This window comes from Fusarium oxysporum, chromosome V (genome assembly GCF_013085055.1).
Source record: "Fusarium oxysporum Fo47 chromosome V, complete sequence".
Classification (NCBI taxonomy): domain Eukaryota; kingdom Fungi; phylum Ascomycota; class Sordariomycetes; order Hypocreales; family Nectriaceae; genus Fusarium; species Fusarium oxysporum.
In genome coordinates this window covers 3,929,883-3,941,553 of record NC_072844.1, presented here as the reverse complement: position 1 = coordinate 3,941,553, position 11,671 = coordinate 3,929,883, and the positions used below count along the sequence as shown (strand labels likewise).

The window sequence follows — 11,671 nt, the reverse complement described above, 5'->3', positions numbered from 1 at the left end:
AAAAGTAAAAAAGATCAAAGTCAAACATTAAACAACTCAAGTTCGTGCCAGAAGGCAGACCGACCAGTCAGCCCAGCTCAGGGAACAGATAACCCAGCCCATCCATGTCAGGGGACGAGCCGTACCTGCATCTCGGGGTTTTGGTTGGTGGTTTGGAGGTATCGGTACCCTAGGGATGCGTTCCTCTGTCTCTAATCTGTGACAAGATAGCGCATTGTGCAGAGTGACCGGCAGTTGACCTGTGCATCTCCCTACCCCAGCCCTTCGGCCAAGTATTCCATAGTATCGGCTGATCCTGAGTGTGCTGCGTGTCTGACCCTTCCCTTGCCTTTAGCGGGAGCACTGTGCGGAATCTCCCTGGAACCCCTGGACGACGCTGTCGTGCTTCAGTTTTAGCGCGTTTCGTTGCCTTATGTAATAATTGTAACCGACATCAGACATCATCAGCTTGAGCGCGTCGCTGAAAGGTATCGCCGATCGCGAACGGATAATTTGGTCACCTACAGATACCGAAAACGAAGTCTACTGTTTCTTTCGCTCACGTATTCCCATCTATTTTTGCCATGGCGAGCGTTGATGATATATTCAAGGTTTGTTTACTTCAATCTCCAAGTTCAATAGCGTCTAACAAATCCTAGAGCTCAGGCATTTCGGGGAAGCGCAAGCTTGATCCCATTCGAGATCCAAGTAATTATACCACTTTCCTGTCGCGAACTTCGACTTACAATCTCCAGATGAAATCTACAAATCAGCAAAGATAAACGCCAACGGCTCGAATCGCCATGCCCAAGTCAACGATGCGCCAGACGAAGACGAAGACATGGAAGCTGGCCCAGCGCCTCCCCCCGCCGATGACGAAGATTTCGGTCCCGAACTACCTCCTGACGATGACGAAGGTCGCTTCTTCGGCGGTGGCATTACAAAACAAGAATCAGAGATCCTTGATTATGTAGAGGAAGCCGACGCTGGCCGAGCGCCTGAAAAGATCGATGCAGCATGGTTGCGAAAAACGCTGACGAACTTGGAGAGGCACATCAACAAGAATGCCGAGCTTCGCGCCAAGTTCGAAGACCAACCACAGAAGTTCATTGGCAGTGAGGCTGATCTAGATGCCGACATCAAGGGGCTGTCGCTGCTCTCTGAACATCCTGAACTGTATCCAGAGTTCGTCAAGCTAGAATGCGTAGCCAGTGTTGTCGGTCTGCTGGCGCACGAGAACACCGATATTGCCATCGATGCGATCGAGATTATGGGCGAGTTGACAGACGAAGATGTCGCGGCGGAGGATGAGCAGTGGAACGTGCTGGTAGATGCCATGATGGAGGCAGATCTCCTCAGTTTACTGGTTTCCAACTTCTCCCGTCTGAACGAAGACGATGAGTCGGATCGTAACGGTATCTATCATGCTCTAGGCCTCATTGAGAACTTGTGCTCCCGACAATCAGTCGCTGAGCGCGTAGGAGAGGATGAGAAACTACTGCAATGGCTCCTCCAGCGCATCCAACGAAAGGAAGATACCGTCTCCCAGAACAAGCAATACGCTGCAGAAATCTTGGCCATTCTCGCCCAAATGGCCGTCGCCAACCGCACAAAACTCATAAACCTCGATGCGGTCGACTTGCTTCTCCAGCTCATCGCCCCCTACCGACGACGCGATCCCGACAAGGGCGGCGATGAAGAAGAGTACATGGAGAACATATTCGCATCTCTCACATGCCTAGCAGATGAAGCTGCTGGAAAGGCAAAATTCATCGACGCAGAGGGTGTAGAACTCTGTCTTATTATGCTGAAGGAGGGGAAGAAGAGCAAACCACCGGCTCTTCGTCTTCTCAACCACGCTGCTGGTGGTAACGCTGGTGTTGATGTCTGTCAAAAGATTGTTGAGGCTGGCGGTCTCAAGGGTCTCTTCACACTCTTCATGAAGACTCAAGATCATCGATTAGCAGAACATCTTGTTGAGATCTTCGCTTCAATGCTGCGTCTTCTACCAGCTAATTCCGCGGAGAGGATACGAACACTAGCCAAGTTTGTGGAAAAGGACTACGAGAAGATTTCTAAACTCATCAAATTCCGACGAGACTATGTCGCTCGTGTCTCATTAGCAGAGCAGCAAAACGACGCTGAAAAAGCCACTACTTCAGAAGATGATCGGGAAGCAGCAGAGCTAGAATGGCTATCCCGGAGAATCGACGCCGGTCTCTTCACACTCCAGACCATTGATACAGTTCTCGCTTGGTTAGTGGCAGAAGACACAGGAGCAGCACGCAAGATCAGACAAATCCTCGCCGAGCGCGATGAAAAGATATCTGTAATCGGTCGTACACTAAAGGAACAGCTGGACGGTCTAGACACCACGGAGGAGAACCAGGATCTGAGGGGCATGTTGAGCACTCTAATCGAGTTTGTCCAGTAAAATAACTTAATCATTCAAAATGTGCGTTTCCTTTAGAAGGGAAAACGCTCAGGGCGGACCACGCAATTTGGTCTTTGTAACACAAATCCTCCTCGTCTATTTGCATCTCCTCTCGTGTGTCAAGCTGAAACGCTCATAATTATAAACATCGGTGGGTGCTCCGTCGTTCAGGACTTGGTGGGGGGAACGGGGTTGACGTCGAAGACGGCGCTGAGGAGGTTCTTGATGACCTGAGCTTGTCCCTTCTTGCCAGCCTCCTGGATGCTCTTGATTTGCTTCTCGGCTTCCTGGTTGGCCTCGGCCTCGGCTTGCTCGTTGCCCTTGCTGTGCTATACCACCATCAGTATTCTTCCATCGTTGGGGCGGACAGTGTCTCGTTCAGATAGACGGTATGCCGTTTAGATGGAGGTATCGTACCTCGGCCTCGAATTTCTTATATTCTTCTTCCTTCTTGGCTTTGTAGTCGGCTATCTCTTGCTTGGCCTCATCGCGAGCTTCCCTGACGCGCTTGGTACGGTCTATCGTTCGGTACTGTCAGATGGATGATTCATCAGTTTGTGAGGAAATGGCGCTTACATTCTCGGGCTGTGAATCGTTGTTAGTTAAGCTATAAACAAGGCGGGGAGATGAGGTTGGAGCGCACCTTTCTGGACAATCTTGGAAGCATCTTGCTCAGCCTGGCATCACAGATTAGTTTTCCCTGCTACTAGAATTAAAGCGCCCGATGCAGCGTACGTTGAGCAGCTGTTGAATACCAGCTGAGTTCTGGGCAGACTACGAATCATTAGCCATCATCCTCCATCCTATTCGCGAAGCATCTAACCATGATGTCGTAGTATCAAACGTGACAATAAAGCGATCGATTCGGTCGTAGAAATTATCGTGTTATCAGGTTCGAGGAGTGTTCGTGATGGCGTCGTTGTTGATGGGAGTTCAAGTTGCGAATGGTTGCATGCAAGCACTTGATGGAGGATTACGTCGGGTGCTGAGCTCAGGCAGCTGATTCGCAGGTACCGCTAGGTAAGGCACGTTACTTGTTTGGGGTGGAAGGGGGGAGAGCTACAGCGCTTAGCGCGTGTGGGAACCGCCGGAGACGCTGTGCGCTTGAAACGTCATGGGCTGACAAAGTCCCTTCTTTTGCGATTTCATCATAATCTTTCCCAGAGTATACTGTACTCGAATTGTCTTTAGTCGGGTCAATTGGCCTAATCATTGCCTGTCGCAAACCAATCAATCTCTCCATCGATCTATAAACCCACCGTTTCCGACCCCGAAGAAGACCTTGAGGCCACCATGTCTCGAGCTTCAAAGCTCACCCTGCTGGGTACTTCGCTCCTCACAGTCTGCACAGTTGTCGGCGTACACTTCCAGCAAAAGTTCGAACAAGCCGTACGTTTCACACTGCTCAATTGATCCTCCAATCCATCCCCCAGAACTCTTAGAACTAACAATGATCGTAGGCCATGCACGAAGGCGTCGTTCGAGATATGGAACAACAACGAATCAAGCGAGAAAGACAATTGGACTTTGACTTGCAGAAGCAACTCGAAGCAGAATACAAGCGTGAGCAGACAGTGCACGACTCGATAGCAGCGGCGGAGAAGGGTCTTCCGAATCGATAACACCAAGAACGGCGGGAAAGGTTACAAGAAAAATTGTACTATCAGCATACTCCTCTCTAGCGACTACGGCGCCATTAAAGATTTTTGTTGCATCAATGCATTTCGTTGTTTTTGCTATATTTCCTAACGAATTGGCTATTTTATACATGATGAACCTCCCCAAACATTACAAAGCACAGGCAAGCTGATCCTGTCTTGCAGCGCTTTCCCTCTCTCCAATATTTTAAGCATCATCGATCTTTTTTTCGTAATCAATCTAAATTATCGGTTTGAAACTCCAGATCTGTTGGTAAACATTCTTGCGGCGATGTTCATGGCCTGCAGCTCCTGGAAGAGCAGCTTGGCGGCGTAGGGAATATGGATTTGCGCGATCTTGGTCTTGTTCTTGCAAGGTCGGCATTCGAATGACTGTTTGGAAAGGTTTCTGAGACATGTTAGCTCTTATTCATGAGTATGTGTAGGGGCAACTTACGCAATTGGTGTCATGAGTCCACAAATCTCGCAGACGTGGACACGGAAAGCATCCGACACCTCAAACAGACGCTCCTTCAGGAAAGCAGCGGCACCGTGAGCGATCATACAATCACGTTCCATTTCTCCGAATCGGAGACCACCATCACGAGCACGACCCTCAACAGGTTGTCGGGTCATGATCTGAACTGGACCACGAGCACGAGCGTGAATCTTGTCGTCCACCATGTGACGAAGACGCTGGTAGTAGGTAGGTCCGAAGAACACCTGGGCACGGAGCTTTCGTCCAGTGTGACCGTTGTACATGACCTCGAAACCTCGAGATTGGTAACCGTGCTTCCTCAGAAGTTCTGAAACTGAATCGACTGTGACATCAGTGAACGGTGTGGCGTCACCCTCCATACCTTCCAGCGTTGAAACCTTGCTAAGAAGACACTCAATCAAATGGGCAATTGTCATTCGCGATGGAATGGCGTGAGGGTTGATAATGATATCGGGAGTAAGACCTTCTCGGCTGAAAGGCATATCCTCCTGTCGATATGTAACACCGATTGTACCCTTTTGACCGTGACGAGAAGCAAACTTGTCACCAATTTGAGGAATCTTGGTTGTTCGTACTCGGACCTTGACGTACTTGACGTTATCGGCGTTGACTGTCAGAATGACTTGATCAACGATACCGTTCTCAGTACTTCGCAGCGGTGTCGAGATATCACGACGTTGGTGCGATTGAGTTCTTGTGCCAAGGTCCTGGTTTTCTTGGTCGATGGGTGCAGTCTTGCCGATAATGATATCTTCACCTGACACACGGACACCAGGAGCCACGATACCATCTTCATCAAGCTTGTCGTATGTTCCATGCTTCATTCGAAGCGTTGTCTGCTGGAAAGGTTTCTCAAAGATCTCAGTGTAGTTGAGACCAACCTTCTTCTCCTGATCTGAGTACGATCGGAAGAACAGACTTCGGAACAGACCTCGATCAATACTACTCTGGTTCATAATGACGGAATCTTCCTGGTTGTAACCTGAGTAGCAAGCAATTGCAACAATGGCGTTTTGACCGGCTGGCAATTCACGGAACTTGAGGAACTCCATAGATCGGGTAGTGGCGAGAGGCTTTTGAGGGTAGTAGAGAATATTGGCCATGGTGTCCATGCGGCGAGAGTAATTTGTCAAGAAGAAACCCATGGCTTGTTTACCCATAGCAGATTGGTAGGTATTACGAGGAGACTATTGCTGTTAGTTGAGCCTATCCATGGTCATAGGACATACATACCTGGTTGTGATCGGGGAAAGGAATGATACTGGCACAGATACCGAGAATCATACTGGGGTGAATCTCACAATGTGTGTACATGTGAGTTGTGGGGTTCACCTTTGTCTTCAATCGCTTGTTGCGGTCCTCCTCTTGTTCTCTCTTCTCTGCCTCTTGCTTGGCCCGTTTCTCTTCTTCTGTGAGTGTAGCTTCATCATTCTTTTGCTCACGGTAAAGTTCGAGATCCTCTGGCGTCATGCAAATCATGGCTGTCTCTTCTTCCTCAGCATCGAGATACTCGACAGCTCCTTCGCGGATCAAGCCATCCCATCCAAACTTGTCCGCTGGGTTGGCAGGAGGCTCTGCCTGTTCTTGGGCTAGCCTATTGACATGGTCCTTTGTCAACACTAGTTGTCCCTTGGTGATGTTGTTCTCATAGTCATCCTCCTGATGAACTGTAAAGACGGGTCTCATGACACGGCCAGCGTCTGAGAAAATCTTGAATTCACGGTCTCGGATATCACGAACAAGTGATACTTCGAACTGCACGTAAGACTTTCGTCTTGTGTCCAAGACCTGATTCACGAGATGCTTGGGGTCGGCATGAACACCAACCCAGCTACCGTTGACGAAAATCTTTGTAGCGTGGGGGTATCTTGTCGGCTCGTACTCCTCAACGACTTCCATACCTCTGTTGATCATGAATTCAATCAGAGGATCGGCTGGAGAGCCGACACTGACGTAACACATCAGAGACAAGTTTTTGACCAGACCACAAGCTTGACCCTCAGGTGTTTCGGCAGGACACACCAAACCCCAGTGAGTGTTGTGAAGCTGTCGAGGCTTGGCCAATTTACCATCTCGTCCGATGGGAGTATTGGTTCGACGCAAATGTGAAAGAGTAGAAGCAAAGGTATATCTGTTCAACACCTGAGAGACACCGGCTGTCGAGCTTGCCGCCTTCTTCTGGTCACCCCAGTTACCAGTGGCCAAAGAGTACTTGAGACCGTTGGAAAGGGTTGATGGCTTGATAGCGACAGTCAGGTTAAAGTTTCGGTTGCTCTCAACACATCGCTTGAGGTAGTTAGAGAGCTCAGTATTTATCCTTCGAATGATACCACGGAAGAGCTTCGCCAGTAGAGGGCCCGCCAAATCAAGTCGCTTCTTTCCAAAGTGATCACGATCATCGGGCTCACGACGTCCAAGAGCGCACTGTAGCAGCTTGTGCACCATGTAACCCAAGAAGAAGGCCTTACGGGTTTCGCTACCCTCTGATTGGGAGATATGAGGCAGAGTCTCTTTTTGGAGAATATCCTTTGCAACACGAACACGCTTCTCACGACCGAGACTAGCCTGGTCTCTATTTCCACGCTTTCCGATAAAGTCAAGGGCAACTTCTCGGTCTTGGACACAGAAAGCCTCCTCAATACAAGGGCGAAGCATTTCCAGCATCTGGCTATCGTTGCGGTCGTAGCAAATGTGGTTCAGAATATCCTCATCAGACACAACACCAAGTGCTCGGAAGACGATGGCGACAGGGAGATCTGCCTTGACAAAAGGCAGGGTAGCCTGGATAGTTTGGCCAAAGCCACCTCGTGCAGAATCTCCCTTGCCATAGAGCTTCATCGTAAGACTGGAGATAAGACGGGAACCTTTCTCAAGAGCACTGCGGATTTCAGCAGTGTAGGTGTAAGGACTAGGTTGGGCCTTCTTGAAAACTTGAACAATGTTGGCGGCAGAACGTTCCTGGGCGATCAGGACCTTCTCACTACCGTTGATAACGAAGTAACCGCCCTGATCATAAGGACACTCGTTGAGCATGAAGAGGTCCTCATCCGAATGGCTGCTCAGATGGCAAATCTTGGACTTGACCATGATGGGCATTTTTCCGATAAAGATCATCTCCGAAGGCTCATCCTCAGCTTTTATGCTTCCAGCATCCTCCTCGACTTCCCATACCAGCTTTGTGGGGTTTTCGCCGGTTCGCTTGTACTCCGCCTGCTGCTCGTCATCCATCTCGTGCAAAGGAATCTCCTTGTCGACTGCGACGGAGACTTTCTTGGTGATCTTGAGGTAGGTCGGCGCGGCATAGGTGAGGTTGCGGTCACGACATTCGTAAGGTAGGAGGTTGGTCACAGTTCCATCAGTCTCGCTCATAGAAGGACGTGACACCATGACGCTCCCAAACTTGATCTCATATCGTCGCAAGGCGATGTTGACTCCAGGAGGCGCAGGAGGGTTGTGCTGATCGAGGGTGATGGTGGAGTATTCGTTGACGAGATCCTGCACCATTGTCTGGGTGAACTCGTCAAAGGAGTCGGTCTGTTGCGATGCAAGACCCTTTGTCTCGAAGAAGGACGAGATTACGGTCCAGCAATCCTCGGGGGTGATACCCTCATCGTAGCCATAATCGTAGTCGGATTCGTTCTCGTAGTCATCCATGATGTCGGTATTTGTCGCTATAAATACAGTGATCGAGTTCTCGGGGTATTAAAAGGTTAGCGACAAGGTGTTGCTGCTCAAGTCGATGGATTGCGCCCGCTAGGCAGTTGCGTCGAAATTATTCAAAGAAGGACAAAGGAGCTACGACAGCGAAGTCAGGGCGGTCAGTTTTGGACCTGGCGCCTGATGCACCCCGTGAGCATCTGCCGATGAGTTGGACAGGTCGACAGAAATCTCAAGCCAGGAGATAGAGCGATATTGAGGAATGCGCGAGGTGAAGGGTCGTGGTGGAGAGGTGATGAATTTGTTACAATGAATCCTCACTAAGCATTCAGGAGCCTGAGGTTGAGGCGACGAGACGCGCCCATAATGCGCTATTCTGGATTTGGTTAGAGCAGAAGAAAGAACGCCACGTTGATGAATAATATAATATTGAGCGGCCGAGCGAATAGTGTGTGGCACCTAGTGTCCCACAAGCTGTGGCTGAGCTTCAGTCAACTTTTGACCCATCTCCGCCGTGCTAAAATTCCAATCTTTAATCCACTGGTCTAGGGTAATCAAATCCCAGCCCATCAGATCCCAGCCCCAAAACAGCTCATATTCTCTCGAACCAACGCTACCATTACCTTGTGCACGAAGAGAAAGGAGAAGTTTGCACAACTTGCGCTGTCATTTAGTTCAAGTATCGGCCTCAGCATCAGCTCGAATACGGTAACCTACTAAACAGAATATTGGTAATCGCGAGGTTAATCTCCGCGATACAGGGTGAGTCGTCTAAGGAGTAAGTACAACAGGAATACCGAATCCATCAACCAGGTCCAACATCGAGAAAATAAAGTTAAGAGTGCGCTCTTAGCACTACGACAACACATAGAGTTCATCCTAAACAGATAAACTAATGCACTAAGCTTATGATACACCCAGCAGAGTCAATCAGAACTTCACTGCAAACTCACATAGATTAGAATCCAAGAGGCATATCGGCATATGCTCTTGTACCACACTCAGTATTTATACATTAGTCCTAAATAATCTTGACCCCGGAGCTAAGATAATAGGCTCCTTACATACTTTGACTGCACCGTAACTTGAAGCCATCGCGGCTTCATAATAAGTGTTTAAAAGTGCCGACGATCCGGCGCATCCGCCATCTCAAAGTCTATCTGTTTCACCTCTTGGCGGGCGATTCGCGTCAACGTTCCATCCGGAAACGCTACAGTAGCTCAACCATCACCCATGCGGGCAACAAATCCCACTTACACCAACGGCCCCCCTAGCGCTAAACCACCAGAGGATTCTAGAAGGAGTCTCATCTCATTTCCAGCGTCTACGGTAAACGGCATCGTTCTTATTAACCACCTGTATCGTGCAGCCAGGCTTTACCACTTCTAGAACCATCGCCTTTGTCTGCTCCGTTCAACTTCCAATCTCTATCCCTGCCACTCGGGCCCAATCTCGGGAGAGGCGGCCGAGAGACCGTTGTCAATTTCCCCACAACTGTTCCTGAAACCAAAGTCTCCTAGACTTCATTTCTCACTCGTTCGGTCCAGCCTTGCCGTCCCTTGTCCGTCAGACCAGCTTCTAGACGTCTTATTAGTGGAGGATCTGTTTCCCGTTCCCGACCTGCATCCATATGCTGACTAGGTCCAATCATTGCACCACCATCAGCTTGTCATCTTGACTTTTTGTGATCCTTGAATTTGTACCTGCGCTAGTTTGACCTAGACTAACAGACCACTTGGATGAAATGTGCTCATGATATCTGACAGTTCACGGCGCAGCATGGGCTGAATACGCGGGAGTGAGGGTTGGGCGGTTGTATATAAGATGAGGTGTGCGTCCCGATATTCTGGTTGTTGGACACTCCTGCACTGCCTTCTCATTCATTCACTTCATTCATTCTTTAGAATTACATACACTCTCTTTCAAAACAGTCACTCTTTAAACAAACCAACTTTTGCAACAATGCGATCTTACACTCTTCTCGCCCTGGCCGGCCCTCTCGCCGTGAGTGCTGCTTCTGGAAGCGGTCACTCTACTCGATACTGGGATTGCTGCAAGCCTTCTTGCTCTTGGAGTGGAAAGGCTGCTGTCAACGCCCCTGCTTTAACCTGTGATAAGAACGACAACCCCATCTCCAACACCAACGCTGTCAACGGTTGTGAGGGTGGTGGTTCTGCTTATGCTTGCACCAACTACTCTCCCTGGGCTGTCAACGATGAGCTTGCCTACGGTTTCGCTGCTACCAAGATCTCCGGTGGCTCCGAGGCCAGCTGGTGCTGTGCCTGCTATGCGTCAGTCTCCTTACAGATTGATCCCGTACAACACACTGACTCTATCTAGTTTGACCTTCACTAGTGGTCCCGTCAAGGGCAAGAAGATGATCGTCCAGTCCACCAACACTGGAGGTGATCTCGGCGACAACCACTTCGATCTCATGATGCCCGGCGGCGGTGTCGGTATCTTCGACGGCTGCACCTCTGAGTTCGGCAAGGCCCTCGGCGGTGCCCAGTACGGCGGTATCTCCTCCCGAAGCGAATGTGACAGCTTCCCCGAGCTTCTCAAGGACGGTTGCCACTGGCGATTCGACTGGTTCCAGAACGCTGACAACCCTGACTTCACCTTTGAGCAGGTTCAGTGCCCCAAGGCTCTCCTCGACATCAGTGGATGCAAGCGTGATGACGACTCCAGCTTCCCTGCCTACAAGGGCGATACCTCGGCCAGCAAGCCCCAGCCCTCAAGCTCCGCTAAGAAGACCACCTCCGCTGCCGCTGCCGCTCAGCCCCAGAAGACCAAGGATTCCGCTCCTGTTGTCCAGAAGTCCTCCACCAAGGCTGCCGCTCAGCCCGAGCCTACTAAGCCTGCTGTGAAGCCCCAGACCGACAAGCCTGCCGCCACCAAGCCTGCTGCTACCAAGCCCGCTCAACCTGTCAACAAGCCCAAGACAACCCAGAAGGTCCGTGGAACCAAAACCCGAGGAAGCTGCCCGGCCAAGACTGACCCTACCTCCAAGGCCTCCGTCGTCCCTGCTTATTACCAGTGTGGTGGTTCCAAGTCCGCTTATCCCAACGGCAACCTCGCTTGCGCTACTGGAAGCAAGTGTGTCAAGCAGAACGAGTACTACTCTCAATGCATCCCCAACTAAATGGTAGATCCATCGATTGTGGAAGAGACCATAAAACGTCTCAGAAGGGATCCTCTCATGAACAGGCTTGTCAGTGTATAGCATGGCATCCTGGACCAGGTGTTCGACCCTTGTTGTACATATTAGATCTTCATTGTATATATTTAGACACATAGATAGCCTCTTGTCAGCGACAACTGGCTACAAAAGACTTGGCAGGCTTGTTCAATATTGAAGCAGTTTCCTCCATAACGTCGTCTTGGTCATAATGTCCTTTGAAAGTGAGCAAGTGTATAAGTTGCAGAGTTGATTGGCATCAAGGATGGCATCCGTTCGTCACTGAC

The 11,671-nt window shown here is 49.9% G+C and overlaps 5 protein-coding genes across 5 annotated transcripts; 3 read left to right on the top strand and 2 right to left on the bottom strand.

Annotated features, from left to right (window-relative positions):
• Window positions 1-563: 563 nt before the first annotated feature.
• FOBCDRAFT_293892 (Catenin-beta-like protein) lies at window positions 564-2,769 on the top strand (the record flags this gene model as incomplete). The annotated part of the gene is made up of 3 exons (XM_031185188.3): window positions 564-590; window positions 639-687; window positions 735-2,769. The coding sequence occupies 3 exons, from the start codon at window positions 564-566 to the stop codon at window positions 2,411-2,413; spliced, it is 1,755 nt and encodes a 584-aa protein (XP_031040830.2). The 3' UTR covers window positions 2,414-2,769.
• On the bottom strand, window positions 2,581-3,405 carry FOBCDRAFT_293890 (H+-ATPase G subunit-domain-containing protein; the record flags this gene model as incomplete). Its single annotated transcript, XM_031185187.3, has 6 exons — window positions 3,237-3,405; window positions 3,149-3,187; window positions 3,057-3,090; window positions 2,990-2,998; window positions 2,831-2,931; window positions 2,581-2,742 (listed from the first exon to the last, which is right to left on the bottom strand). Exons 1-6 carry the CDS (start codon window positions 3,237-3,239, stop codon window positions 2,581-2,583), a joined length of 348 nt encoding a protein of 115 aa, XP_031040829.1. The 5' UTR covers window positions 3,240-3,405.
• Window positions 3,406-3,509: 104 nt separating this feature from the next.
• FOBCDRAFT_224629 (uncharacterized protein) lies at window positions 3,510-4,160 on the top strand. The gene is made up of 2 exons (XM_031185186.3): window positions 3,510-3,802; window positions 3,874-4,160. The coding sequence occupies exons 1-2, from the start codon at window positions 3,707-3,709 to the stop codon at window positions 4,033-4,035; spliced, it is 258 nt and encodes an 85-aa protein (XP_031040828.1). The 5' UTR covers window positions 3,510-3,706; the 3' UTR covers window positions 4,036-4,160.
• Window positions 4,117-8,511, bottom strand: FOBCDRAFT_183894 (uncharacterized protein). The gene is made up of 3 exons (XM_031185185.3): window positions 5,783-8,511; window positions 4,508-5,736; window positions 4,117-4,459 (listed from the first exon to the last, which is right to left on the bottom strand). Exons 1-3 carry the CDS (start codon window positions 8,201-8,203, stop codon window positions 4,297-4,299), a joined length of 3,813 nt encoding a protein of 1,270 aa, XP_031040827.1. The 5' UTR covers window positions 8,204-8,511; the 3' UTR covers window positions 4,117-4,296.
• A 1,657-nt stretch (window positions 8,512-10,168) lies between these two features.
• Window positions 10,169-11,348, top strand: FOBCDRAFT_202232 (glycosyl hydrolase family 45-domain-containing protein; the record flags this gene model as incomplete). Its single annotated transcript, XM_031185183.2, has 2 exons — window positions 10,169-10,497; window positions 10,547-11,348. The coding sequence occupies 2 exons, from the start codon at window positions 10,169-10,171 to the stop codon at window positions 11,346-11,348; spliced, it is 1,131 nt and encodes a 376-aa protein (XP_031040825.2).
• Window positions 11,349-11,671: the final 323 nt, after the last annotated feature.